Here is a 27,058-nt window from a genome sequence, read left to right on the forward strand (position 1 = left end):
GATAACAGTTTAAATGGAAGGAAAAAACAGCCATATTTGATAGATAGTGCTATGGAGACATCACTTAGGAGTATATATTGGATTTTACCTTCCCTCTAAATTTAATTTTAATAGTCAAATAATGACATGTTAAAACAGCAGTCTAATCTATAGAAGACTAATTTGTTATTTTCTGGCATTTCAAGCTTGTTCCTTTCACTTACACACCTTTTTCTGCCAGGCTAGTACTGAAACATAGGATATATTATCCTCATAAGAACACTTTAAGAATAATAAATGTTTTAAATTAGTACTGAACAGAAGTTGCTATATTTCTAGTTGCAAAGTATTAAAATATAAGCTAAAACAATAGAGTCTTTCATGTAGTTTGAATATTATCATTTGATTTCAAGTTACAAGCCTGTATTGTTTAAAGCCCTATTTTTTTTCTACCTTACTGTGCACTGAAATGGAGCTCTGCTTTGAGCAGTGGTTCTGTAAAGTAACATTTTGCATTCCACTCTGATCAAATGTGCTCAGCTCACCATAAAAGTTGTGTGATTTTTTTTTTTAACTTATTTTTTTTCCTAGCTCTAGCGGTTTGTCTAAATGTGATGCAGCCTTCATGCATGTGTGCTGTTGTGTAGCAGAACATGTGTGTGATGAGACCATGGCCCTTTGGCCACAGTACCACCAGACCCTTAGCCTCTAAAGAGTAGTGATAAACAAAGAACTGAAAATAACCTATGAAAATTTCACTGTGTATTCTAAAGTGGTATAAACTGAAAGTTCTACTCATGTTGTAGTTACCCATGTAAAACTGAGTGCATCTGTTTCATAAACATTTACTGTAGAGTTTTATTATTGCTACAAACAAGGCTAGCTCCATACCTGGAAGTGACATCTCTATTAAATCAGCTAGTATAGTTAAAGCAGACAGGACATGAAGAATGTCAGTGTTCTTGAAAGCTTGGCTGCTTTTCACTAAGTTAATTAGATGGTCTGATAAGAAAACATCCGCTCAGATGCAAACTTTGTTTTACCTATTTAGATCCTCACAGCTTTAAGAGCACTACTGCTAGAACATATGATAAGAAGCATTTTCCTATTTTTTACCTTCCTATACAAGGGATAAACACGTTTGTGGAAAATGGTTATCTGCCTGCAATAATCATGTTTCGTGTGCTTAGAATTAGGTCAATAACAAGGGCACAAATATAGCGCTGACTTGATTGGCTTAGCGCTGTCTTTCTGCTTGAGGAAAGCTGCCTCACCTCTTGAATTTCCAAGTACTTTTCTCTAGGTAGATATTCAAGGAGCAGGCTTTGGCTAAAAAATGTTATCGTGCACTTAGAAACTCACCTTGGCTAGCTTTCCTTTAACCTGTGCATAGATACAGTTGTGCATATATTTTGAAAGACGGTGATATCAACTAATGCTGAAGAGATTCACAAAAGCAGACCCTAAGAGGCTGCAGTACTCTTCATTGCATGTATTGTGGAAATACACAGTTACTGAACACCAAATATTTCACCCTGAGATTTCAGATGTAAAAAAGCATCATTTCTTTCTTCGTCTGTAAGATATTTGATATTAAATTACAGCCTCTGCATACACCACCATTTGTAAACTATGTTGAATTTCATGGGAGCACAGGGAGATAAAAGGCCTAAAACTCGGCAGCATGGAACGCTTGCAGATCTTACTTCTTTCTCATGACCCAAAAGCCAGTGAGTAGACCTGAAGTTGCCTGACTTTTCTGCTGTTAAAAAGGTCTTTCTTTCACCTGTTTGTGAAATGGAAACTCCTCCAATTGTTCTTATTTCAGTTTGAGCTTTCATTTTCCCTACTAAAACTGATGACAATGCAAGAAAATTTTGGGGGTTTAAGTTTTAAGGCTCAGAGTCCCTAACCCAGATGTCTGCAACTGTGAAGGATTTTAGGTATTTTTTTAAATAATTCTGATTTTTAAAGATTTTTTTTTTTTTGTGTAACTTCACACTGATTGAAAATTGAAGCCCAACTATGAGATTAGGCATAACCTTCTCACCTGTGCTGTGCTGCTTGGCACCACATGCAGGGAAGCGGTAGACAACAAGATGGCCGCTCTCTCTCTGCATTCTTGCCGTACTGCACTACAGCTGCTGGTCCAGCTTCTTCTGCTGGAGGTTACCTTCCTCCTCCACTGGAGGAAAAAATAATAGGCTGTATATCAAACTTGGAATAGTGGAGGTATCTGCTGGCAGTAGGTGAAATCGTGGGTGAGGCAATAATGTCTCAAACCATAGAAATCCAGCTACAGAGGCTAAATAATTATCGTTCCCTATCTGTCTGTGCTTATCCCTCTTTTGGAGGTTGCCAACCTATTCAGCCACAGTGTTTTACAGTACAATGTATCAGTTTAAATCTCTGAAATTCATGGTATTCTAGCTGATGAGATTGTGCTCTTTCACATCTTGCCAGACTCTCAAAACCACTGTGCTGGCTATCCACTCATCACAGCCTGAATCTAAGGATGAGATTGTGCCTGAAAAATCCTGTTGGTTTTGAATACATATACTTTCCCAGCTCCTGAATTTGAACGCTGCTTTATGCAGGCAACTCTAGAGCAAGCTGAATACTTTGCATGAATGTGCTTTTAGGGAGGGACCACAGGGATTCTGCCTTCAAAGCATGAATAAAAGCATATGTAGAACACTGAACAGAACTGGAGGGTTTGCCTTTCAGAGCTTCTTCTATGGAAGTGATGTGCTAAGTCCCTTAGTGTTGTTTAAGATTAAGTCCTCAACGACCAGTGAGGGAAAAAGTAATAATTAAAAAAAAAAATTAGAAAAATAGCTTATATAATTGATTGCCTTAAAATGACACTTTTCCTACATCTGACACTGCAAAAGTAAGTGCTATATCTTATGAGCATCTCTGAATTCTTTATAATGTGCTAAATCGCTAGAAAGTGGATATTGCAAATTAGTTTATGTAGTCATGTATTGGCAATCTAATATTCACACTGATTACTAAGTAATTCTTATTCAGTTTGGCTAGATCCTGTATCTAAAGATCATGTTAGTGTTCATGGTGAGATCTCCTCTAGTGTTTTTATTTCCCCTTCTATTTTCTGCTGTGGTATATCTCTCAAGTATGGATGATTCTCTGCAATACTAATTCATAAAGCTGTCCCACAATTCATCATTTAACTCCTGTTTTACCAGGAACACTGACAATTTCCACATTTACGAATTGCATCCATGTGAGAGGGGGAGCTCACCACTTCAGTATGTATTCACTTCAAGCTAGCATCTGAAAAGCCTTACTACAAGGTTTGGACTGTTCAAGTTAGACTGTTTTAATTACACTTCATCCTTACCCCCAGTTTCTACAAAGCAGTACTTACATGACAAAGAGCCATGCAAAGCTGTCTGTATAGGAGTGATTTTCACCTTTGGGGATTAATTATAAAGAGGTTTTGGTGATGAACAATTTTGCAATGATTCAATAAGATAGTTGAATCTCCCAAATGTGTGTTCAAAGAAATTAATTCAAAATGTCAGATTTTTGATGGGGTTGTAGTATCAAACCATAAGCATCTGTGACTATTTTATTTTCTCTTTACTCCCAAATTAATATGAGATGAAACATATAGAAAGAACAGCAGTAATAATTCCTGCAGTTTCATAAAACATTGTACTGGACTTTGCCTCCAGAGCCATTTTTAAGTAACTGACTCTCTGATCCTTTAAAAATTAGCCAGGATAGGCAGCTAAAATTAACTAAATTGAAATTGTCCCTCACTCCTCCAGCTTTTGCCCTCTATTATCTTTGGAGTTTTGACCCAACCCTTGTTCAGAAAAGTGGAATCACTTCTATAAAATCAAGTACAAATCCATGTAAGAGGTGACCTCTTGTCTGGAAAGTCATTTTCATAGAGAAGAAAAACCAGTACAGCTAATGTAAAAATAACACCACTGATGGTTTGACGAAGCAGGATCCTTGGGTTACCTGGTTCAGTTTTAATAAAAAATCTCAAAGGGAAGGACTGGTTCAAAACCTAGTCTCTACAGCATATCTGATGTCTAGGCAGTATTTTCAGAAGGCCTAGGAGTTCAAAGTCTAGGCAACTATAAAAATTCCATTTGAAATTCTTTTTTTCCCCTTTCCTCCTCCTGCTCGCCGAAATCTGCCCACCAACTTTGTTAGCTGGGTTTACTTCTTTTTTCTTTTGTGCATGGAGAAGTCCCTCAAACAGGAGGAACCTTGGAACTACAGCAAAAAAAAAAAAGTGTGAAATGAACAAAATAGGGAGGCAGTGTAGTTTCTTCTCTACTCTTTATTTAATCACAGGGCATCTGTGTCCCTATGAAAGTGATTCATGTCAGATAACCTCAGGGATTCAGATAAATGAATAGTGTTTAGAATTCCTGTGTGTTGAATTCATTAAGTTCAATTAGCTGTTTTACAGAAGTGACAAAGTTTATTTTTATGAAATTTCTTTACAGAAAAAAAGATGTGACCTGCCATCTGTTACCAAAGTTTTGCTCATTCCAGTGGAGGCAGAACTGATCTTCAAGGCTGTGCTCTACAAGCAATCCCTGAATATCTCCTTCACCCGCAAAAAATAAAAGGAACATCTTTAAGAAGTTGAGAAGGAAATATCCTCCATGGAAGGTCTGTAGGAAAAGCATATGCATAACAGATTTTTTAAGCCCATCTTATGGCAAAAACCCCACATTTTTTTACTGGAGGATATTATCAGTTTGAAACGGATGCATTCTATCCAAGTAAGGTTACATTTTATTTTATGTGGGTTTTGATGATGTCTTCCCAGAGTTGCCTTGGGTTTTGCTGTTTCTCTGAGGCAAGGCTGATGATTTTCGTTGCTGTTTGGAGGTCCAGTGCAAATAAGATAGCCAAGGTACTTGCAACAGATTTAAGGTGAAGGAAAAAGCCAGGAAACTGGCAAGCTGCTTGTGATTTATTGCTGACTGCCATAATGAAGAGCTGGAGGAAGCAATAGGCTGCCTTTTCACTTGCGCTTCCAGTCTTGGCATTCTCCTGAAATGCTCCACTTAAAGGTGGTCAAGGACTTTGTTGCCAAATAGCCCTGCTTCTGGTTGCGCTGACACTCTGTAGATATGAAGAGGCCTGAAGGAGTGGGGAACTGCTTCTCATTCTTTGTTCAAAGTTGAAGCCCTTCTGCAATATTGCTGTTGTTAACTCTGCTCATCTTCTAGCACAAGAAAAAAAATTGTGTATAGATAGGGGTGACATGCTGCTTTCCAGCATTGCTCCTTCAACCCTTATGGGTGAGGGAGGAGAGAAGCAAGGGTGTCTTTTCTTTGCTATGGCCTTATTAAATGCTATTTTCTATCACAACCTGCAAATAGGCACAGAAAATGCCATTTCTTGCTGAAGTAATGCCGCATACAAAGACTGTTCTGAGTCTTAGTTTTCTGTCTGGGGAATTCGAGACTGCTAATTGCTCTCTTGCAAGGCATGGGTAGGAATTGTCACGTTAGACTAGTGCTGAGGGCTGTCTGTCTCGTGCTGGAGTCCAGAGGTACAGCGTGAGGGTGACTGTGTGCGCAGAGCAGCAAGACTGACTGTCCAAGGGGTTGTCAAATGCTCCAAGTAATCCAATCTGACGTTTGTGTGTGAACTTTCTTGCAGTTAGCTTAATCTGACTTCGGTTCTGAAGTCATTCGTAGGTCGATAGTAAGCTTTCTCAGGCGTGCTCCCAGATACTGAACTAAACCAACTCGCTTCTTGTTTCCACGCTAGTCTTTTCCAAAGGAGAGGTAGGAGATAGCGCTGTATTTTGTGTGACGTCCATCCCCCGCTCACCTCTGTGTCCGACTCTACGTCATCAACACCCTTACAAAAAGTAAGCTGAAGACAAAGCCGTTACAAAGAGCCTGGTGAACTGAGCAGTAGTTGAGGGAACTTTGAAAATCTCCCTACGGAGTGAATTTGGCCAGCGAATTAGTAAGGCGCAGCATGGTGCCTTCCCTGGGGTGACAGCCGCATCCGTGCCGGTGGTTGAATAAGGGCTGGCAGGGGGAACCGGGGCACGGGTGGTCGAGTAAGGGATGGGGGGCGGGGGGGAGGCGGCTGCCATGATGGGCAGCAGCCCCGGGGACTCGGGTGTGGGCGAGGAGGTGGAAGAGGCTGCGGGGGGACCGCGGGCCATGGGCTAGCCCTGCGGCAAGCAGCAGCCCGGGCAGACCCGGGAATGAGGGCGGGACCTGCGCCGGTTTTTTGAAATCATCTTCACCCAGAGCTGCCTTCGGCCGAGCTGCGGTGCTGAGAGGTGTGTGGCGAACGGTCACCCTGCGAAGTTGGGGCGCGGGCAGCGTGGGGCGGTAGGAAGGACTGTCCGGGATGGGGAAAGCTCCGGGGGTGGGCGCCGTTCCCCCTTCCGCAGCGAACTACAACTCCCGGCGTGCATTGTTGCTGCCTGCCCCGGTTGGGCTGGAGCAGGTGGCGCGCTGCCCCGCGGGATTTGTAGGCCATGGGGGGGCGAGCGGCATCGATGTGCACCAGGGCGGTGGTGGGGAAAGGAGCGGGAGTGTCCGTTTACCGGCCCGGCTACTGAACCGGCCCGCTGCCTGCGGGGGGAGGCTGGAGCGTGGCGGGGCGGGGGCGCGGTACGGAGCGGGGACACGTGTCAATCACCCCGCCAGGCGGCGCGCGCGCTCCCCGCCCCGGATGCTGAACGGGGGAGGGAGGGGGGGGTGGGTGCACGCGGACACGCGCTCAACGAGGCAAAGGGGGTTGGGGGGGGGGAGGGAGAGGAGCCGAGGGAGCGCGCGGCTCTTCTGGGTGGCGCGCGCGCTCGTATGTAAATGAGCGGGCGTGAGGTCAGAGGCAGATGGAAAAGGGAACAGACAGAATGGCCGCCGCGGCTCCCGCTCCTCCTGCCGCCGCCGCCTCCCAGTGCCGGAGCCCTCGCTGCACGGCGGAGCGCAGGGGAGTCCGCCGAGAACTCGACTCGTGGCGGCACCGGCTCATGCACTGTGTGGGTAAGAGAGGAGGGAGGGGAGGGCGCGGTATCCCGGCCGCGGTGGGGGGACCAGGGAGCGGGAGGGGACAGCGAGGTCCTTGAGGGGAGCAGGGTGGCGACTCGGGGAGCGGCGTCTCCGCGGGGGGAGCGGGCGAGGTGCCCTGAGTCTCTAGGCTGGGCGAAACGGGAGAGCGGGGATGGAGGAGCGGCTCTAGCGGCTTTCTTGGAGGGCGGAAGCGGAGACGGGGTCTGTGGGGGAGAGCGAAGGTCCTCAGCCGCCTCCAGGCAGCGGAGGGTGGGTGTTACGGCTTCGGTTGGGGCCTCTCTGTCCCTCCCTTCGCCGCCGACCGAGACCCTTTCTCGGCTCAGGTCCTTTTGTCTCGGCTTCTCGCCGTTGGCGCGGTGAGTGCCGGTGGCTGCCCCCCTCCTCTCCTCCATCGCCAGTGCCTGGGGGGCGGAGGGGGGAGGGAGCCCGCCTGTGTGTGTGTGCGTGCGCCTTTAAGAGGGAGCCGCTCCTGCACTGACGGTTGGGATTTGAAGTTTTCCCTCCCCCCCTCTGGAAGTTGTCATGGCGACGGCAGTTCTCCCCTCGCGCTCCCCCCTCCGCCTCCCGCCCGCGGGGCTGCCCCGGTGGCTCTCGTGCCGTGAGTGTGTGTGTCCCCCCCCCCCGCCCACCCCGCGCTCACGTGACTCCCCCGCGTGTCCGGGCGGGGGAGCGCGGTCCCTGGCGGCCGCCTCGGCGGCGTTCGCGCGCGTGGGGGGAGCCCTGCAGGGGGGGACACGGAGCGGCTCCTCCGGGCGGGTGCTCGTGGCGCGGCGGCCTGCCGGGCTAACGGCCCTTCCCGGCGCGCGGGCGGGCTGCCCGCCGTGAGTGCTGGCATTCGTAACGTGTGCCGCCGCCGCGCTGCGATCGCAAGGCGGCGGGGGAGTCGGGGGGCGCTTCGCTTCGGCGGCTTTGGTTGGGTTTTTTTGTTTGGGGGGTGGGCGGGGGTGAACACTTTGTTGCCAGGAACTGCTCATGGGCGTCGTTTCAGCAGACATTTCCCTTCTCAGGGAAATAGATAAAATCCTTGATCTTTAAGTAGTATGCTAGTGTCAGTACTGATCCTCCCTGATGGCTGGGCGGCGGAAACACACCTAAGTGTAACTGGGAGGGTAAGCAGCAATCCATTCGGTGTTTCTGTGCGTGCTTGAAACGAGATCAAAGTCAGAAGGAAATATCTAACGAGTAGTTACGCTTGCAACTACAGCTTTGTTCGCTTTTGTGGGGTGTTCACGTGTTTTCAGTAACCTGGTAGCTTCTTCATGCACACATGCTTCTTGTTCTTGTTACCTTGCCCCAATAACACTTCTAAACACCTGTTCTAACACCTGTGTGTGTATTATGATAACTGTGTATGCTTGCACTGTCTTTTTAATCCTTCAAGTTACAGTATTGTTTAGGAAAGCAATATTTAAATATTTCTGTACACTGATACATTATATAATGCTTCGTGTGGAAGGAATGTAGTTTAATTAGGATCTATAGGGAGAGCTATTTCATTGGCAGAGATGCTGTGATAAACTGTTAAATCTGGTCATCTGATATCTCGCACAATACGTAAGTGTCCGATCCTCTGGCTACCTGTTACTTAATGGTATTTCAGTTTTAAATTTAAACTAAAATCCTAGAAGTCTGCTTGACAGTTGATGACTGGAGGGACTTTTAGGTGGTAATGGTGTGCTGCCAGATGTGTTCGGAGAACACAATTACACACCACAACGAACACTGATGATGACTGCAAAGAAATGTAATGGATTCTTCATAAGACAAAACTTCACCATACGTTGGATCCTCTGCTGGGCAGATCTGTTGTGTTTAGGGAACTTTTTCAAAGTTGTTTTCTGGGTTGCTCTTTCACTGAGAATCACAAAGTGTAAATGTAATTCTGTGTAATTACACAGAATGTAATTACTTGCATTTTACACTGATTGCACTGTGGTGTTGCTTCACACTCAATTTTCGCATCCTTAGAATAAAAATTATTTAGGATATGATTTCTTTGTAAGTTCATGATGCAAAATTCCATTAATAAAAAGGAGCCCCGAAATGATTAGCAGCTGCTAAAGAGAAAGGACATGGGTTATGGTTTAATAGTTAGTCAAGAGCTATCTCGGTTAAGAGCTGTAACTTGGCATGCCTGTTGAGCAGCCCTTATCTGAGAGAAAGTATAAACAAAGTGGCCAGAAAGTGGGTAGCCAGGATAATGGAGGTAGAGTACACTTAACAGGTTTGGGTTGGGTTTGTTTTTTTTTTCACTCCTTTGAAATTCTGTAAAATAACCTCCTTCATTAGCTCAAATTAACTTTGAAAGTAAAAGTGATTAATTTTCTCACTCGATGAAGTATTCCTAAGGAGTTTAACCAAGCTAGTATTAACTGGAAGCTGTGAACAATTGTCCAGTTGATGGCTGAAACCGCGACATGGTGCGGGGGGGAAGGGGAAAGTGATGAATATGATGAATTTGGCATAACTTATTTTTTTCTTTCTCTGCCTTTCTCAAGAGTCATGCATTTGTAGCAAAGTGAGGAAAATGATGTGGTAAAGTAGTAGCCCACCAATTCTTGAACTAGCTTACTGTCAGTGATGAAACAAACAAAGAACACCACCATCAAAAACTCAGATCATTCTACCCTTACATTTTTTAAATTAAAAAACGTTGAAGGGTGATACAGTTCTGTGTACTATCATTTGTCAAGTATTGTGTTCAGAGAGTGAAGCAAGAAAGTACAGACTCCTTGAACATGTCATATTGTTTCTGCTAAACCCTTCAGATGAACAGCTTTGTTTTGATGTCTTGTATCATTTACCATATTGATACTAAATTTGATATTTGCATTTCTGCAGTCTGATCACTTTGAAATCCTTTATCTGTAAAGGATGCCTCATCCACTTACTTTATGGAAATGGTAAACTGAGCCAGAGATAATACCTCCAAGACAGTGATTGCCCAGCTTGAGGCTCATAGTCAACAGATTGTTCAGGTCTGCAACAGAGACACAGAAATAATACTCAGTTGCCTGCAGCATGCTGTTTGCTTGAGGGTCAGTGATGGTTACGGACCTCTATTCGAAGGGCTCAATTGCAGAATTGTTTGTCTGCCAAAACCTGGTTGCTGACTTGAATATTTGCATAATTTTCATGAATAGGCACAGAGGGGAGACCTAGTAATTGCTGGGGTGAGAGAAAAAGCTTTAGCATGAGGTGGTGCATTTTACTATGTTATCACAATATCCTGTGGGTAAAGTTTGGAGCGGTAACCTGAGGCTTTTTAGTGGATAGTGCCAGGTAGATCCAGTCAGAGATGTTGAAATATTCTTGCTAGGGCTTTGCATTGTATTGTAGAAATATAAAAGCCTCTGAATAATCTTTCATTGTAAAAATGAAAGTTTTAAATATTATCTCAACTACTTTTAAAAAATAAATGCATTGCTATTTGAGGGGAGGGTAAGGGTAGAAGTTTAGCTTTTTCTCTGCTGCAGCTCAAGCACATGCATTTGGCAGGAAATAGCCTTGGTGCTGCTTTCTTGTGAAAACTGAAATCTGATCAAAGTGAAAATCCATTTTTGTATGCTTGTGAAATCTAGCGTACAAATACTCCTTTACTCTAGTTATGTTTTTTTTTTTCCAGACTTTTTCCCCTCTAAACTAGGATACACTGGTGCATCTAATTCTGTTTTGATGGATATAGACTTTTTTTCTTAATATTTGAACTTCTGCTCCACCTTACTATTTTTGAACAAGCTGTCTCGCAAGTGCACTTTCCAGGAAGAAGAATTACTCCCCCAAACAAAAGATTTGTAGCTCCTGTGTTTAGTAATATCCTAATGCTTGCAACACTCTTGCATTAACTAGTTCGTATCTTTATTCTCTCAATATGCAGAAGTATTCTCACTTTCACTGTGGCTGTAAGTACTTTGCAGCAGGTTAGTGTCACTTTTTTGTAATAGTGCTGTGGTTGCAGGAGATTTTCTATAGCTGCCACTGCAGTAGTGGCAGAACTAGTTATTTTACTATATATATCTGTAATGCTTTTGTCTATCTCCTAGTGATTGTTTTGATGGCTCAATGCTTTGTAACCTGTAAAGTCACTAACAGACTGTATGCAAGAATTATTTCAAATTTATATCTGCTTTGAGCTCTTTTGCTTCCTTGACAGTCCAGCTTCTTTAAATAGCAAACAAGCTTGTTATGACCATAGTGCCATCATCCAATATGATGGGCAGAGGTGTTCCTGTGGATTTGTCATGTTTTGATCTGTAATATGAAACTCTTGGTGTGATTCCAGTGTAAAATGGATCAGGGAAGTAATCTCAGTGTTACTGCAAATGTTGGAAGAAGAACAGGGATTAAATCTATATCAGAATCACAGCACAGGTTCACAGGCAGTTTTTGATGCAGTGGTGGAAGATGGTATCATGTAAGGGAATAGTTCAAACTAGTATTACAGAAATAGGTGTTCAAGTCAGCATTAGCACTGGACAGTTATTATGAAAGCACAATCTAAGAATACAGTAAAGTGCCATATTGCATCATCAAGTCTCACGGAATTATTACCAGAAGGGAGAAATTGCCATCCTGACTGTGTGCTCCTGCTGCTCATATGCTTGCATCAGCACTTGTCAAACCCCTGTCTGATCTTTAACTCAGTAGTTGGTCAATTGTTAGTTGAGAGGAGTTAGGGGCTTGCCAAAAAAAAAAAAAATTAAAAAAAAAAATCAATGCTGGTGCTAGCACAAGGATGAGGGTGGGACTGTGCGACAGAGGCAGGATGGGTAATAGTAGAAATAAGCCATTGGATTGATTTAGCTGCCTATAGCAGGAATGGAATGTCAGCTGCCAGGAGTGGAACACAGCCCTAAACGTAGTGTCCCCATTTCCCCTGAACTAAGCAGGTTAACAAAAGAAGACAAAATGATCAGTGTATGTATATATGTCATTGAAAGTTGCTGCAGTGTATGTATCACATTAACTGTCTTTAGGTTGAAGTAAGAGACAACACATGGGGTTTGTTCTGCTTGTATTGCTGTCTTTGTTTCAAATATGTAGTGGTAAATCAGCTTCTTCTCCACATCCTCTCACAATCCGTTTCAACTTATCAGTTTTTCTCTTGGAAAGAAGTAATTGCCTACTGCTGTCGTTATGTTATCTGTTTGTTCTTTTTTTTTAAATAACTTGTTTGACTCTTGAGAGGAGTTTTTACTTGGGAAAACAGTACAAGAAAAGTTAGATTAATGATGCACAGAGGCTTAGTTTAAAAGGCAAGGTGAGGAATTTCTGTGTATCTGACAGTAGATGCAATACTAGTTTACTGATCTCTTGAGAACTTGCAATTGTAAGCATGTGTGGAGCATAATTTTATGAAGGACAAAACCCTACCTGCTACACAGGCTAATCCATGGACTGTACAGGATGCAAGCTATGCTTTGTTTGGATTCTGTGCACTCAGAACAGAAATGTGTTGCAGAGCATGCAAGTAGATACACCTATCTTCAGTAGTGTTGATAAAACCTGTGATTATGTTTTTGGTGCTCCTTATGTCTGGATACTGGTGTATGGAAGCAGTTAATTTTTTAAGTGTTCCAAGAACCACCATAATCTTTGTCAATGTTTTTAAGCATAGCTTGAACTTTCTTATTATATGTTCTTATATGGTAGCTGTTTACTTTTTATGTGGCTGATATAGTGAGCTGAGAAATTAAACTGATAGTCTTTCTACATTGTAGGCACTAAGAGTTTCTTAAGCTGAAGCTTGTGTAAACTAAAAACGTGGAGTATGGATATTGTCACTGCAACTCGGTCTCAGTTCTTCCCTTGAATTGACATTCAGTAACTGTGTACTAATGATTGCGGTTGGTAACTTTAGAGTTTTTTTGTTGGTGTATAACACAACTTAATTGTTTTTGGTTTTGCACTCACTGTGCCTACCTTCATGATTTATGTTGACTGGTATGAATACTCGTTTATTAAACAGTTCAACAAACTAGACTGTAAAACTAATCTAGCTAAAAACTAACCTAGACAGCAGGAAGGGAAACGTGGCAGGAGGAAGAATAGGAAAGAAAAGGTCAGATCTAGTTTAACTTGGATCAGTTTCCTAATCAGGTTTACTACATACCTGTTTTTTCTCCTGAATCAAGTATAAGTAGCTTTACTGGAGAGACCAAGGCTTCTGATTTTTAGTAACTGTCTGTTTTAGCAACGGTTTTTGGGGGGTTTGAAGTGAGCTGGAAACTAAGTTGGCTGAACAGCATCCTAACAAGGTTGTTGACAGGAGCAAGAATAAAGTACCACTAACAGTAACATCTTTCCATTTGTTCTCCCTTTTAGTGGAACTTGTCTGATGTAAGAGTGAACTACCGTTCTGTTTTAAGTTAGTCTGGGGGGCCTGCTGTGATTTTTGTTGTTGTTGCTCTGGGTTGGTTTTCTGTTAGTTGAGTCTCCTGAACTGTCTTCCTCTGGTAATAAGTACTAGTAGTTGTGTAAGGGAAATAATAATGGGAATGTATCATGCTGATCAGTTTGTCAGATCGGTGTATGCTGTTGAGGAGCTGTATTCCAGCTACTGGCAAGTAGCCAGGGCTTGTACTGCCTGCAGCTAAAATAGGAAAAAATAGTACCTCTTCCCCTTATCCACCCTTGCCTTTTTAAATTTTTCTTCTGTATTATATGGGTGTTTTGAATAGATAGTTACAATGAATCCCTTCTTCTTGAATATGACTCAAGTATCAGGGCTTCAAATAAGGTTGTTATTCTAACCTTTAGAGTTCAATGTGTTTATGTAAAGTGTAGAGGTCAGCCAGAGCTTTGTAGACTGCACTAACTTAAAATTCTTCATCCCAGTTAGGACCACTGTCTTTTATGTTATTGTTGAACCTTGCTCTCTTCAATGTGCTTGGAGGGAGCTTTGATAAGATGGGTTGGAACAGTGATAGAGGTTGTAACAGAACTGAAGTTTTGTGATTCACATGTCTAATATCAAACTTCTGGAAAATAGGATGGCATTATAAATTTAGCTAGCATACATTAAATAAAACAAAAACAAACAAAAAAAACCCAACAAAAAAGAAACAACCCTAAAACCCCAAACCCAACTACCTTGTTTGACAGTGTAAAGTTATCATGTGTTTTTTTATATATTTTCCCCACTGCTAATCTACTGCTTTATCCTTCCATCCAATAAAAGCATAGGGACGCCAGGAAGAAGGGAGGGAAGAGTAGGGAAGGGAAGATGGGTGGTAGTGGGTCATCTGTTTGAGCTTGTAAGGGTGTAGAAGATGTATTACAAAGAGTAGGGGACCCTGAATCTGCAGAAATGCATTGAGAGATAGAGCTTGAATTCCTTTTTATGGGGTGTGGTTCAGCAGCATGCGATTGCAGATCAAAGACTTATGTGTCAGGTTGTCATCTTTCTTTTTGTTTCCGCTTCTGGTACAGACCAGGTTCCTATGTAGTATCTTGAGAAGCTGGATTAACTCCTTCTTAGGTAAATGTTTTATTATTTGCAAAATTATTCTGGAGTCTCAGCTACTGCTTTTAATTGTGTTCGGTTCTCAACATCCATCCAAACTTGCCTCTCTGTAGCATGTGTTGTATTGGCATGAATTGGGTAAATATCACTAGATGACAATTTTTCTTTTCTTTGTTTGTTTTTGTATGTGTGTGTTGGTAAATGAAAGCTCACTGAATTTGTGATATCTTTAATTATGTTCCTCAGCCTTCAGTTTCTGCATAACTTGGTAGGGTCCTGCTTTATATTTATGAGACATCCTAGTTTTGTGGCACCTGATAATTGATTATTCATGTTTGATGAGCTATTCAGTGGAAAAAGGTTGTTGTTTTTCAATATGTTTTATTCTAAAATGCTACCAACTGCTTTTAAAAATGCTTAATTTTCAGATTATAACTATTTATCTTCCTCATTCCACAGTTCCCAGCTTCAAATAATCTTAATTAAAGGCTAGTTAAAATCTTGTCTGTGAATAATAGTTCTCACTGTCATAATTCCACTGCTTTATAAACTAGCTTTAGTGCATTTCTAGTCTACTGAACCACTCATAGGTCAGAGGGCAGTGTAATTAATCAAGGGTTGAATATATTGCTGCTGCTTTTTGTAACTACTGTCAAAAAGCTTTGCACATCTTGCTTAAAAGTTTTATTTTCCATTCTAAAAGCACTACGCCATTTTATAATGCCAGGTTAAAATACTCCTGATGCAAAACTGCTGGACATGTTTTGATTAACAGTGAACTGATATTGCTGCCATATATGATATAGAAGACTGCTGTAAAGGACGCCAGGCTGTGATTGCAGCTGTCAGTTTAGCTCATAGAACAGAAAGTGTGCCACAGCAAGGTCCAGTTAAATGTGAAGATTTGAGTTCACCTAAGTGTAGCTATTAAGCCTCCTAATCTATGTATGGAGGGAGGATTATCAAATGGCTACTGCTTTGTGACCTGTAGTTCAGAGGCAGGTCAGTCTTGTGTTAACCATTTGATGAGGGGGAAGAAAAATAGGATCTGCTTAGGATCTACTGCTGTCTTACACTGCTCTGTATAAGGACTCTAGTGCTAACCGTACCAAATTCTGTCTCAAAGGTTTGTGGTGCTACCAGCTGAATAATGTAGTGGCTGTGGACTTAGCTGTGATTCTGGTTTATACTCCTTCAATTTTTTAATTCTTCCTGGTCTACTTTATCTGTCCATCCTTCAGCTTTCATAAGCTAGTTATTTCCTATCTTTGAATTCTCCTTAAAACCGCCCATTTGTCTTTGGTTCCAGACCTTTCCTTTTATTTATTTTCAGTGACATTAAAGAAATTTTGACAACTTTATCTGTCTTCTCAGATAGTTTTCTCTCAGCTTTTGATTTTTATATGTTTCTATATGGAGTGTCTTCACAATTGACTTCTTGCATTATACCACAAACATTCTCACCAAGGCGAATTATACTTTCAATTTTTTGATCCCAAAGACTTGTGATGTCATCCTCTAAGTGTCTTATGTGTTTCATTCTATAGATATTGCTGCTAGATATCTCATCTCGTGACGCTTGAGAAAAAGGGGTATATGCTTCTTCCTGCCGCCTTAGTCAGGAAATGTCAGTCCCTGGCAATCTTACCAGGTCAAGAAGTCTGCTACCTTGTTATCAGACTTTCACACACTAATCAGTAGCCATTTGGAAGGACTTAATTGTTTGGGGTTTGTTTTGTTTTGTTTTTTAAATGGTTCCCAAACTCTTTCTGTTTGGAAGTGTCCTAACTTCTAACCTTAATTTATCCCCAGTTTTTATGAATTGTGTCAAAACAGTCATTTAAGATTTTTCCTTACGTATTTCGCTTCTACTTCTCCCCTTTCCCCTTCCATATTTACTCTTATTCAGATATTATTGCTTATTTAGCATAGTAAAAACCGAGTGTTAGTGGATGACGAGTGCTAATGACTCAAAAGTCTCTATAGTGGATTTGAGTTTTAAACAAGTAGTTCACACAGAAGTAAAAAAAATGTAGCTACAAGTGTACAAGCTCGGGCAAACTGTTAGTAGCACATACAGTCCAAAGTTTACTGTCTGTACTGTGGTACAATCCCAGTTGCAGTGGAGAGGCTATAATAAGGTCTCTGTTCTTGTGTTGTCTGTGAGTATTTTCCTTTCCTCCTGTTCCAATTTGAATGGGTTCCACAGATAGGCTAAACAGCATTTCAAAGTACAGTCCAGACCTTGTTGAATGGGGGCATAATAATCTGTCTGTGCATCATCAGATCAGAACAGGTTACTAGATTAGAGCAAGCCTGTCTAGTCTAGGCTCTACTGTCTGCAGCCGGTGGTGGACTACTAGGGGAAAAAAAATTAAATACATAATGGTATTTCTGAAATACCTTCCAGCCTTCAGTGATGCTTGTCTTGCTCCACGCGAGAAAAACAATTTTATTGGTTTTTATAATTGATTTACTAGATTATTCTACCATAAATTATTGCAGATTTTGTGTGGATGTGTGATTTCAAAGCAACATAGAACTTCAGTGGATCTCTGGTGTCCCCTGGTTATATTATGTTACGTGACTCTTTGGTTTGTCCTAAAACAAGAAGTGGGAGAACCGTATGAAAAAGGCATCTCTTGTTCATGTGATTTTGGAGTTTTCTCCCCCTCCTTTTTTTTTTCTTTGGAAGACCAGACCTATCTTCCCTTCACCATCTTTTCTGTCCCCCAAGCTGAAGAGTTCTTACATGTTCCTTGTAGAGAAACTGTTTATTAAATTTGATTATTCTTCCCGCTTTCTTTTGTTTTCTTAGTTCTGCTCTGTTCCTGAGATGGGAAACTAGAACTACCTGTATTCAAGATCACATCAGTGTGAGTTTGTGTGATGACAAACCAGGGAACAGTGCAGAGGATCTTCCTTTAAGAAGCCAAAGCATTTGACATGCCCTTTATGGAGCTTATTCTTTCATAGAACTATGCCTTGGAACTCCAAGAAAAAACCTGAGTCATAAGTCATTTCCAAGCCCATTACTGTCTATGTAGTATGAAGATTTGCTTTCTCCACTATTCAGCTTAGTGATAACTTGCTTTTGGTAATTATCTTGAATTTCAAGATTTCACCAATATTGATACCTCAATATTTTGATGTTCCCCTGATGTTCTCTTGATTTTCTTTGCTGCTAATACTAGACTGTAGTGGGCAATGGATTGTTGCTTTATTAGATAATCCCTTTGCGTGGAATAGCAAAGGCAATCCTGGGACACTCTTGTGACCTTCTGCTGTGAAAAGTAACCATTTACTTCTGTCTTTTAACAAGTTACTTATCTATGCAAGGACATCACCTCTGTTGTTTGGGAGGTTTTTAAAGCTTTTGGAGGTGGATGTCAATAGATATCTTTTTGAACTCTTGATTTACTCTTAGTGTCCTAAGTCTACATGCCTACTGACATCTTCAAATAAGTCATTCATCTTTGGAGTATGACTTCCCTTTCACGTAAGTTATGTTGGGTCTTTAGTAACAGAATATAATTTTTGATGCATCTGATAATTCTGTTCTTTGGATTTTATTTGCCAAGTTATGAACATTTGACTTACTAGTTTATGAAAGAGCCTCAAGTTGTACCAGGGAAGGTTTAGATTGGGTATTAGGAAAAACTTCTTCAGTGAAAGGGTTGTCAAACGTTGGAACAGGCTGCCCAGGGAGATGGTTGAGTCACCATCCCTGGACATATTTAAAAGACTTAGAGATCCAGTGTTTAGGGACGTGGTTTAGTGGTGGACTTGGCAGTGCTAGGTTAATGGTTGGACTCGATGATCTTAAGGGTCTTTTCCAACTGAAATGATTTTATAATTCTATGTATACCTTTGTTAGCATATATTGTAAGCAGGTGTCTGACTGGTAGGAGTATGCAGGCCAGTATGCAAGATAAGCTCATTGGTTTTTGTGGATTGATGTTAAGTTTTGCCTATTTCATTTCCTCTGATGTTGAGGTAATTAGCTGTCTGACTTCTTTATAAGAAGTACTAGTTTGAGTGTATCATCCTAAAGTTCTGCTCACTTTTTCTTAATGTTGTTACTTTCTTTTTTTGTTCCTATCAACAGGAGGCTGTTATTACAAGAAGCATGTTGTATTTAATTCTTGGACAAACTGATCATAGTATGACTGGGTCAGGTAGGCCCTTTGAGGAGCAGCAGAGGCTGCTTCTTCCCCGGTACTGACTGAACTTGCTTGGCAAAGGGAAGATCCTAGAGACTATATAGTTGGACCATCATGGTAACAAGCTGGGAGCTTGCAGCTTAAGTCAGAAGGTGAGTTAAATGAGGAGGGAGGCAGGTGAAGGAGATGGAGAGAAAGAAAAGTCAGTTGCTCGACCTGAGGGGTTGAAAATGAAAACTTACATAGATCGGGCTGTACAGGTAGTATTTAGCTGGCTAAAACCAAGCTTGGAACTGACACGGTACAGTGTCAAGAGATGCCAGTTCATACATCTATACTAACTCTTAACTGATATGTATGCTACAGGCACTTGATACCAGTCTGCTGTAGTGGTTTCTGGAAACACGCACTCCTCTTCCATGTCATCAGATCCTCTCAGCTGTCTAATGTGGAGCTGAGAAGTGTGAGGTGGCTCTTGATTTTGGCCTTTCCCTGTTTCATCAGGTGCCCTACCATAGTTTATTTTGATTCCTTACTGCTTTTTAAACAGTAACAACAAAAAACTCCCAAACTGATACTGGCTTTCTCTGTTGGAATGCCAAATGTTATACCTTCTCAGGGAGAATTTCTTCAGCAAGACTATCAAACTGGTTAGGATATGTTGGAAAGTAGTTTTATTTCCTATCTGCGCCCTTGTCTAAGTCTACTGACTCCTGAACAAATGTGTTCTGTCCCAAGGGAATGGGATTTAATAAGAAATGCTCTGTTTTTAGCTTGTGGCATCAGGAGTTCTTATCTTGACATGTTGGAAGTGTCCAGAGTGCTCTGAGTTTAGTGCTTATGTGAAGAATTGCACTCCATCACTGACCCTAGGTCAACCTTTGTGTACAGTCCTCAGAAACAATGGTAAATTACTTGAGTCCTGGATACTTATGCATTTATTACCTCACTATTTCACTTGCACAAAGCAGGGTATTTTCTTAAAAATAGGACTTCTTGACAAAACATAAGGGTTTCACTGGAGAACTCACATTAGATATAAAGTGTTCAGTAAATCCTGCAAATGTCAGGAGGAAGCATTTGTCTGTAAATCAGTCATGTCTGAATTACTGGTGTCATCTCTGGCAAGCACTCTTTGTCCCACAGACCTTTAGGGAGTTAACTTAAAATTCAAGGAATTGTGGATTTCTTATTAACTAGTCAATGCTTTCTGCAATGACAGTGCAGGAGAAAAAACTGTGAGAGAAACCCACAGTAGTGTGTCTTGAGGAAACTTGCTTATTTAGTGTGATGATTTTGGTTATTGAATTCTGTGGTCCTACTTGCTGAATATGCTTCTTAATTGGGGACTTTGAGGATGCTTGTCTAGTAGTTCGGTTTGCTGGTCCAAGCTCAACTTTGCAAGACTTTTACTACAGGTTGTCACATACAGTAACATTTTGAGGGCTGGTACTTGATGTCACTTGAAGTAATTTCTGATTCTTTCATATTGTCTGAGGAGATCTTGGCATCTTTTCAGAACCTCTCTTCTGAGGAATCAAATTGCTTTGAGGAAACTGATATTAACAGAGCATCTTAAAGGCAGGAAAGTGACTGCTTGTTTTCTCGAGGCCTTTTTATTAATTTCCTAGGTAGGAACAACAGATTGCGCACCTTCTGCTCACCTTGTCTGCCTCATTCAAGCACCAGCATCCCAAACCACCACAAACTCAGAAGAGCCAGAGCAGCCTCTTCTGCTGTTTTTAAGAGTAACTACTCGGTGGTGATTTGGATGGTGTATTTGAAGAGTTGTTAACTGTCCTTCCTTCTGTATGGTACTGTACTTCTCCACCTGCCCTTTAACAATCAGGTGACCTGGTTGTGGCATACAGAACAATTACAAACTGGATACTCAGCAGCTTTGTTGGCTGTACATCTCTAGTGGTACCCTCGCATTTTTTCCTCCTTTGTTTTCAACCTTACAGATTAGTAATAAAGGCTGTTCCACTCTTTGTGTGCGATATAAGTGGCCTTGACCTATGGGACTGATTAAGAAGTTTGGTACCAGATAAGTAACTTCGTATGAAGTTTTCCAGAATGCTGGAACTGAGATTTATCTGGTTCCTGCAGGAGTTTCCCTCGTGCTGGAAATGCAGACTGTAATTACACCTTTCTTTTAAGAAATCCTATCTCTATATTTTTGACCTTGCAGTTCCGTTGGCTTCCCTAAGTGTTGTCTTTCTAAACTGTTTCATTAAGAGGAAAAAGTACTCTACTTACAGATCAGCTCAAAGTACTGAAGTTTCCTGTTTTGCCTTGCTTGAGACTTGTGGGAAGCAATAGGACATGGCTGTCTTGGATTAAAGAACCTCACTAGATTGTGAATGGAATAGTGAAATCTGGTAAAGATTCTTCCTTTCCTATTTATCTTAACAGTCATGGTCCATCTGGTAAAAAAAACCAAAACAAAACAGAAAAAAAACCAACACCACAACCAAAAAAATCTAGTAGCTGTTTTGCTTAAAGCTTCTGATTCAATTTTTTTTTTTTTTTTTTTTTTTAAATCAGTATAAACTTAGGACAGAATTTGTGCTGAGGTTTTGTTTGTTTTAAGGAGCAAAATAGGGACGTAACTTTTTTTCTTTTTTTGCACAGTATAGAATGGAGAGGTGTCTTTTCTCATTACTTTTAAAGCAAACTAACAAATTTGGAACTGAAAATCAATGTCTCTCTGGAAATAAAGAATGTTTGCTTCTGATAAGGAAGAGTCAGTACTGGAATACAGAAGGAACAGTGTGTTTGTAAGACAAGATAACCTACTGTTTAAATCCATCCACCTTGTGTAAGAGCTCTTGTCTGTTCTCCACAAGATTAAAGTATTCAAAATCTTGCCGCTAGGTACTTGAAATACATATCTGTGTTTTCCTTTGTGGTGTTCCATTCCCCAAGTCAGATTGGACAGTTGTTAGTAATGTGAGTTTTATAGAGAAATTAACTACAGAAATGTTACAAAATGTATTATCTCCCAATAAATTATCAGAACTTGTATATTGCTTCGTTTGAGTACTTTATGAATTCTGTTCCACAGCAGATGGGAGTCTTAGTCCCGCACTTTGAATCTTAACCATTTCGTGTTTTGTCTTTTGCCATTTAATGATTAGGAGGAAGTTTATAAAAAATTTTTACAGATGTGTGCTAATCGTTTTAAAAAAAACCAAACAAACAAACCCCACCCAAACACACCTGCTTAATCTTTGAATTGTGTCCAATGCTAAAAGCAAAACCAAGAGACTAATTAACTTTTTCCTGTTCTCTTCTTATATCTCACATCTTTAATTTGATGAGAGTGCCTAATGTGAAGCTAAAATTTATTTTTAAAGTCTCTGTTTCTGTATTTCTGCTTTTTCAGTCTCCAGTGGGAAATGAAATTCAGCTCTCTTAATCAAATGTTAAACGATTAGAAACGTGTGTATATTCTTTTCAATATATTGTGCAAGTTAAAGAGAAGTACACTTAAAAGGTGTAGATTACAGGTTGGTTGATATGTAGGTAGTGTATCTCAACTTACCTACTTTGAACAATATCATCTTTTATGAACTGAGTAAGTTTAAGAACTGATTTGAAATCATGTTTTAGCTGAATTTAGAGTTCTTCCAATCTAACTGCAGTATCTGAGGCACTTTTTAACCTCAAATTCTAGAAAATCTTTTAGAGAAAGGAGGCATGGTTAATATTTTTTATTTCAAGTGAAGTTTTTATATAGATTAGTGCGTCCAGTTCTTGTTGACCTAGTTGACATCTTGCCAGCTCTAAATTTTGTCAAATTTGCCAAGCCAAATTTTGGCTGGATACAAAAATGATGGCTGTCTGGGGGTTTTTGGTTGGTTTTTTTTTTGTTTGTTTGATTGGTTTGTTGGTTTATTTTTTTTAAAACCAGCTGTTCATAAAAATAAGCTCTAAGTTAAAGGTGAAAATACATGGCATAGGTATTATAAAATGCAGAAAAGTGAACTTATTACAAACTCTACAAATGAACTGCTAGTTTCAAGGTATGTTACACTCCTTTCTTGGTAAAATTGTGGTATGTCTAGGATTATTTAAAATATTTTTTTAATAAACTAGTTCCAGCATTTCTGTTAATAACATGTTTGGAAATAAATACTTTGAAGAATGCAGCATTGAGATGTATAAGGTTGATAGTTCACTTACTGTGTTATAATTTGGCATCTAGATACAAAACGCCATTCATAGAATCATTCTGTAGCTTCAGCAGATAAGAGGTAAGTGTTAATTTATTTCAGGGAACCACCATATTAGTGCCATCTAGTTGCAGGATTTCAATCAATTTCAAACTTTTTTTAATAATAGAAACTAACAAATAGTTTCTGAATATGAGGGAGTTAGATCTACTGGGAGATAAGAATGACTTTTCTCATGTTCATAATTTCAAAATGGTTGGCAGTTTGTTGGGAATAAACAGGTTGTTTGAATGATGCAGAGATGATAATTGAAAAGAAACTTCCTGAAAATTCCCATGAAACTGTGAATCCCTTAGGAAATTCTACTTATTAAACTTACTGTCAGGCATCAGTTTCATGGAATGCTCCTGAAGGCTTGCAGCTTCATTAACTTGCAGTAGATCCATGGTGCTGTACAGAGTCTTAAGCTTCAGTTTCTTGAAAGCCCATCAGGCTAGGAATGTTTTGAATTAAATACTTTTTTGACTCAGTGAACTGATGTTTTCCGATAACTGTGGTTTTTTTCTAACAGCTTTCAGCTAGCTCTTCTTTCTTAGCAGAAAGCTTCTTGTTCTTTGATTCTGATAATCCAGGGAGTGTGCCAGATCTATTTATTCCTTAGTTGACTGCTAGACTTTCTCTCAGATGCTGGTTAGATGTGTGATACTGCACAGCAGTGTTGCAACCTATTAATTGTTACAGATTTACTGTGGACTTCGCTTTTCTGTCACGGTTTAGTGAACATTTCACTAGGCCTTCATGTAGAAAAGAAAAAAGATTGTATGACAATCCTAAACTTTTTAAGTAAAATAGCCAAACTTTTCAGTCCTCTTATACATCTTAAAATTATGGTTAAGAAACAAGAACATGCTTCAGGCACATGGCCTTCTGAAAGTGACCGTTGTTTCATGTTCTATTCTTGGGCGTTATTCTTGTCATGTTGTAAAAAGGCTAAATTGATACCAAATGAGGAAGTTGCAAGCATTTTTCCAAGCTGGCTTTTATAATTTTTTTACAGTGACTTATTCTGTCTGAATTTTGTTTTCTGAGGATACAAACTATAAACTTATAATCACTCCAAATTATCACTAGCACTATTCTGTGTAACAGTTGGTATCTAGATAACTTTTTGATGTAGCATCTTGGGAAAAAGAATAGCAGTAGGATAAGCTTCAGTGTCTGAAGAATACTGATATTCACACCAATTGTATATCTAAATGTCCCTGTGTGACAAGTGGGATTATATTACTCTTTGAAGAAAGGAGAGGGTTTGGAGAGAACAGAAATAAGTTCTAGTAACTGCCACTTAGAAACGTTTTTCTCTCACGCTTTCCACAGAGCAGCGCAGTCACTTCTGTAGTGTTTTGCCTTTTAAATTATAAATAGCACAAATCTCTCAAAATATCTTGCTACTACATTAGAAATTTAAATTAATTTTAGTTTTGACAGTGTCTGGAAGCTACAGTAAAAGATGTCATGTGGACTCTCCTGTTTACAAGTCTACAAGGACACATTGTTACTGGCATGGGTTACTCTGGAGTGTGGAGATGCTTTGGTTTTTATTGAAGCTTGTTTTTCTTACTGTGATTCATAAGTACCTGAAAAATAGACCTGAACTCAGAATTGATCTTAATCTCAGTCTTTACTTAACCTATGAAGCTTATTTTTTTTTTTTTTTTTTCTGTTGGCTGACACACTTTTCTTTAAAGTTGTTGAACAATTGGTTGGGAGGCAGGACGTTTCCTCTTTTTGTTTTGCCTCTGAGGTATGGCCAATGTCAGTCTCCCTAGCACTGGAATATTACTCCCTCTTTGTACTCTACTTAATGCTTGTAACTGCTTAATGTTGTAGCTAGTTCTTTTGATGTGTATATTCTTTTTGGAAGCCATATTTCATCACTGTCTGCATCCCCTTAATAAAGCACAGCGTAGAGTTGAAAGTAAGGATTTTTATCCTAGGTGAAAAGTAGACAGTTAAAACTGAAGCTGTTCTGTAGTCTCATTTCAATTTTTGGTCACCTTGTCTCTTCTCAGTGGCGGCAGCAGCAGTGGCCTCAACTACATTAATTCTTGCAGTCAAGATTTGCATTAGAGAAGGACAACTCTTTTTTAGCTATGGTTTGGAATTTGTATTGGAGTCTAAATAGAGGATTTCCTCCCTTTCACATTGGAATCTCTGGTATGTTGGTTCCTGTTTGCTCAGGGATCTGAATCAATATGGTAAAGAAAATGAGTGTATTAAGTTAAATGTTTAGAACTTTCTATTATAAGAATACGCTAGTGCTATAAGCAAAAAGTGGATTCAAGCTAGACAAGATATTCAACAGAAGGCCCCTCCCTACCTCACTCCTATGCAAAATTTGTCCGAAATTATGTCCCAAGATTTTTTTTCTGCAAGAAAAGTGGGCTGGTTTTTTTACCTGAGAATCTGGCCAACGTTTATCAAATAATTAATTTTACTGAATAGGTATTCTGTAGTGGCATTACAAACAGGAAAAAGATAACATTTGAGTAAAGATTTATTAATTTCTGCTTCTGTTGTTGTCAAGCTGTGTATCTTGAGTTCTTGAGCATTCTGCTCGGCAAGCTAGTTTATTTTTTCCTACCACTTGTATAAATGGCAAAAAGCTGATTGTTTGAGTGCTTGCTTGTTTGGTTTTTTTGTTGATGGTGTGCGTTTTTTTTTTTGTTTTGTTTTTGGTTTTTTCCTAAACTCAGCGCCTCAGTGGTTACATAACCTGGTCAATCCTTTCCAAATTGTTGTTATAGTAGTTTAAAAAAAAAAATAATCAAAAACCTCAAGCCAACAACAAAACCCCTGTGATTTTGAGAATTATGTCAATATGTAAACAAGACTAAGATTATGAATCCATCTTTGGCTGGGGCAGGACGGCAGAGAGCAGACTGGACAGCTGCTTACCTGGAAGGGAGAGGCAGAAGAAACAGACAGAGATTATAACATCTAAATTAAGTTACTGTGTTAAACACTCTGCTCTAGACTTATAAAATATGAAAATAACTGTCATCTCTACAGAATATTCTCCCTTAACAAGTTGTAAGGAAGTTGCTGCTTGGATCCTAATGGTGGGATAAAGGTAACTAGGTGTGATAATGAAAAAAATGGAGGCAACTATTAAAAGCTTTTTAAAATTTTGAATTAGTGCAGCAGAAAACTTGTAAAATGTTTTCTAAACCAATTGAGAGTGATCTGACATATCAAAGGAACTTGGTGATGACTAAGTAATAAACACAGATCTTCTTAAGGAGTTTGAGTTTCTCATGTAATTATTTTTTTTTTTCATATCACTTGGAAGCAGGAGACCATTTATTTGGAGACAAAAAATGCAGAACTTATAAGGAGAGAACCATTTTTTTTCAGGGGAACCAGTGACCTTCTACAGTGTCAAATATGATAGAACACGAAGTGCAAGCAGCACTTGTAAAATCGGGGCATTTACTTCAGAAGGCATAAGTTTATATGATTAGAAACTAAATGGTGACTGAACGTAAGCTCCAAGTCCCTTTCTTATGAAAGGGATAACTTGCAAGAAAGGCAGATAACTTCTTTGCCTTTTTAATTAACTCAAAATAAAACACTACTTTCTACTCTTGGACCTGTATTTTAAAGTAAATACTGTAGCAGTATTTGAGAGAGAATTTGAAGAGAAGCAGGTGTTGTTTTGTTGGTTTTTTTTTTTTTTTTTTTTTTTTTTCAGAGAAACTGAGAGAGTTGGTGCTCTGTCTGCCTGGATTACTTGTTTTGTTTTTTTTTTTTTTAAATCTAAATGGTTCTAATGCTTGATGAAAGTAACGAAGCTGAATTCTGTCTGTGGTATGATTGTTTAAATCCAAGATAGCTGACTTAGTAATGCAAACCACAAAACTTCCTTCAGATATATCCCTGTACTGAGCCAAGCTAAATAATGTAGTCATGAAACTGTATAGAATGGAACTGAAGTTTGTCATCTATATATAATACTTTTTTGAATTACATGTAGTTTTCAGAAGAGATCACTTTGTCCTCTTTCACTCAACTAAAAAGAGTGCCAAGGGAAAAAAAAACCCACCTTTTTAAGTTATTGCTCAGGTGTTGAAGAACCAAGCTCAATGTTTTTAACTTTTTATATATTTTCACATAGGAAGGGAAATTTTTGCTATTCATGGTAATGTCAGTTACATCAGTGAGTTTTAG

General features: G+C 40.0%; 1 protein-coding gene across 7 annotated transcripts in view; it reads left to right on the forward strand.

Moving 5' to 3' along the window:
* Positions 1-6,095: 6,095 nt before the first annotated feature.
* LCORL (ligand dependent nuclear receptor corepressor like) overlaps positions 6,096-27,058 on the forward strand; it is an 86,448-nt gene continuing 65,485 nt past the window's right edge. For 3 of the 7 annotated variants that reach the window (XM_086746934.1, XM_086746935.1, XM_086746941.1), the window contains exon 1: positions 6,793-6,995. In XM_086746934.1, the coding sequence (XP_086603060.1) occupies positions 6,845-6,995 (151 nt within the window). In that variant the 5' untranslated portion in view covers positions 6,793-6,844. Of the gene's footprint in view, positions 6,284-6,792; positions 6,996-7,837; positions 7,844-8,019; positions 8,132-27,058 lie in introns of those variants that run through there. The other 4 variants (XM_086746937.1, XM_086746936.1, XM_086746939.1 and 1 more) reach the window with 4 other exon arrangements.

This window comes from Chlamydotis macqueenii, chromosome 4 (genome assembly GCF_036417535.1).
Source record: "Chlamydotis macqueenii isolate bChlMac1 chromosome 4, bChlMac1.mat, whole genome shotgun sequence".
Classification (NCBI taxonomy): domain Eukaryota; kingdom Metazoa; phylum Chordata; class Aves; order Otidiformes; family Otididae; genus Chlamydotis; species Chlamydotis macqueenii.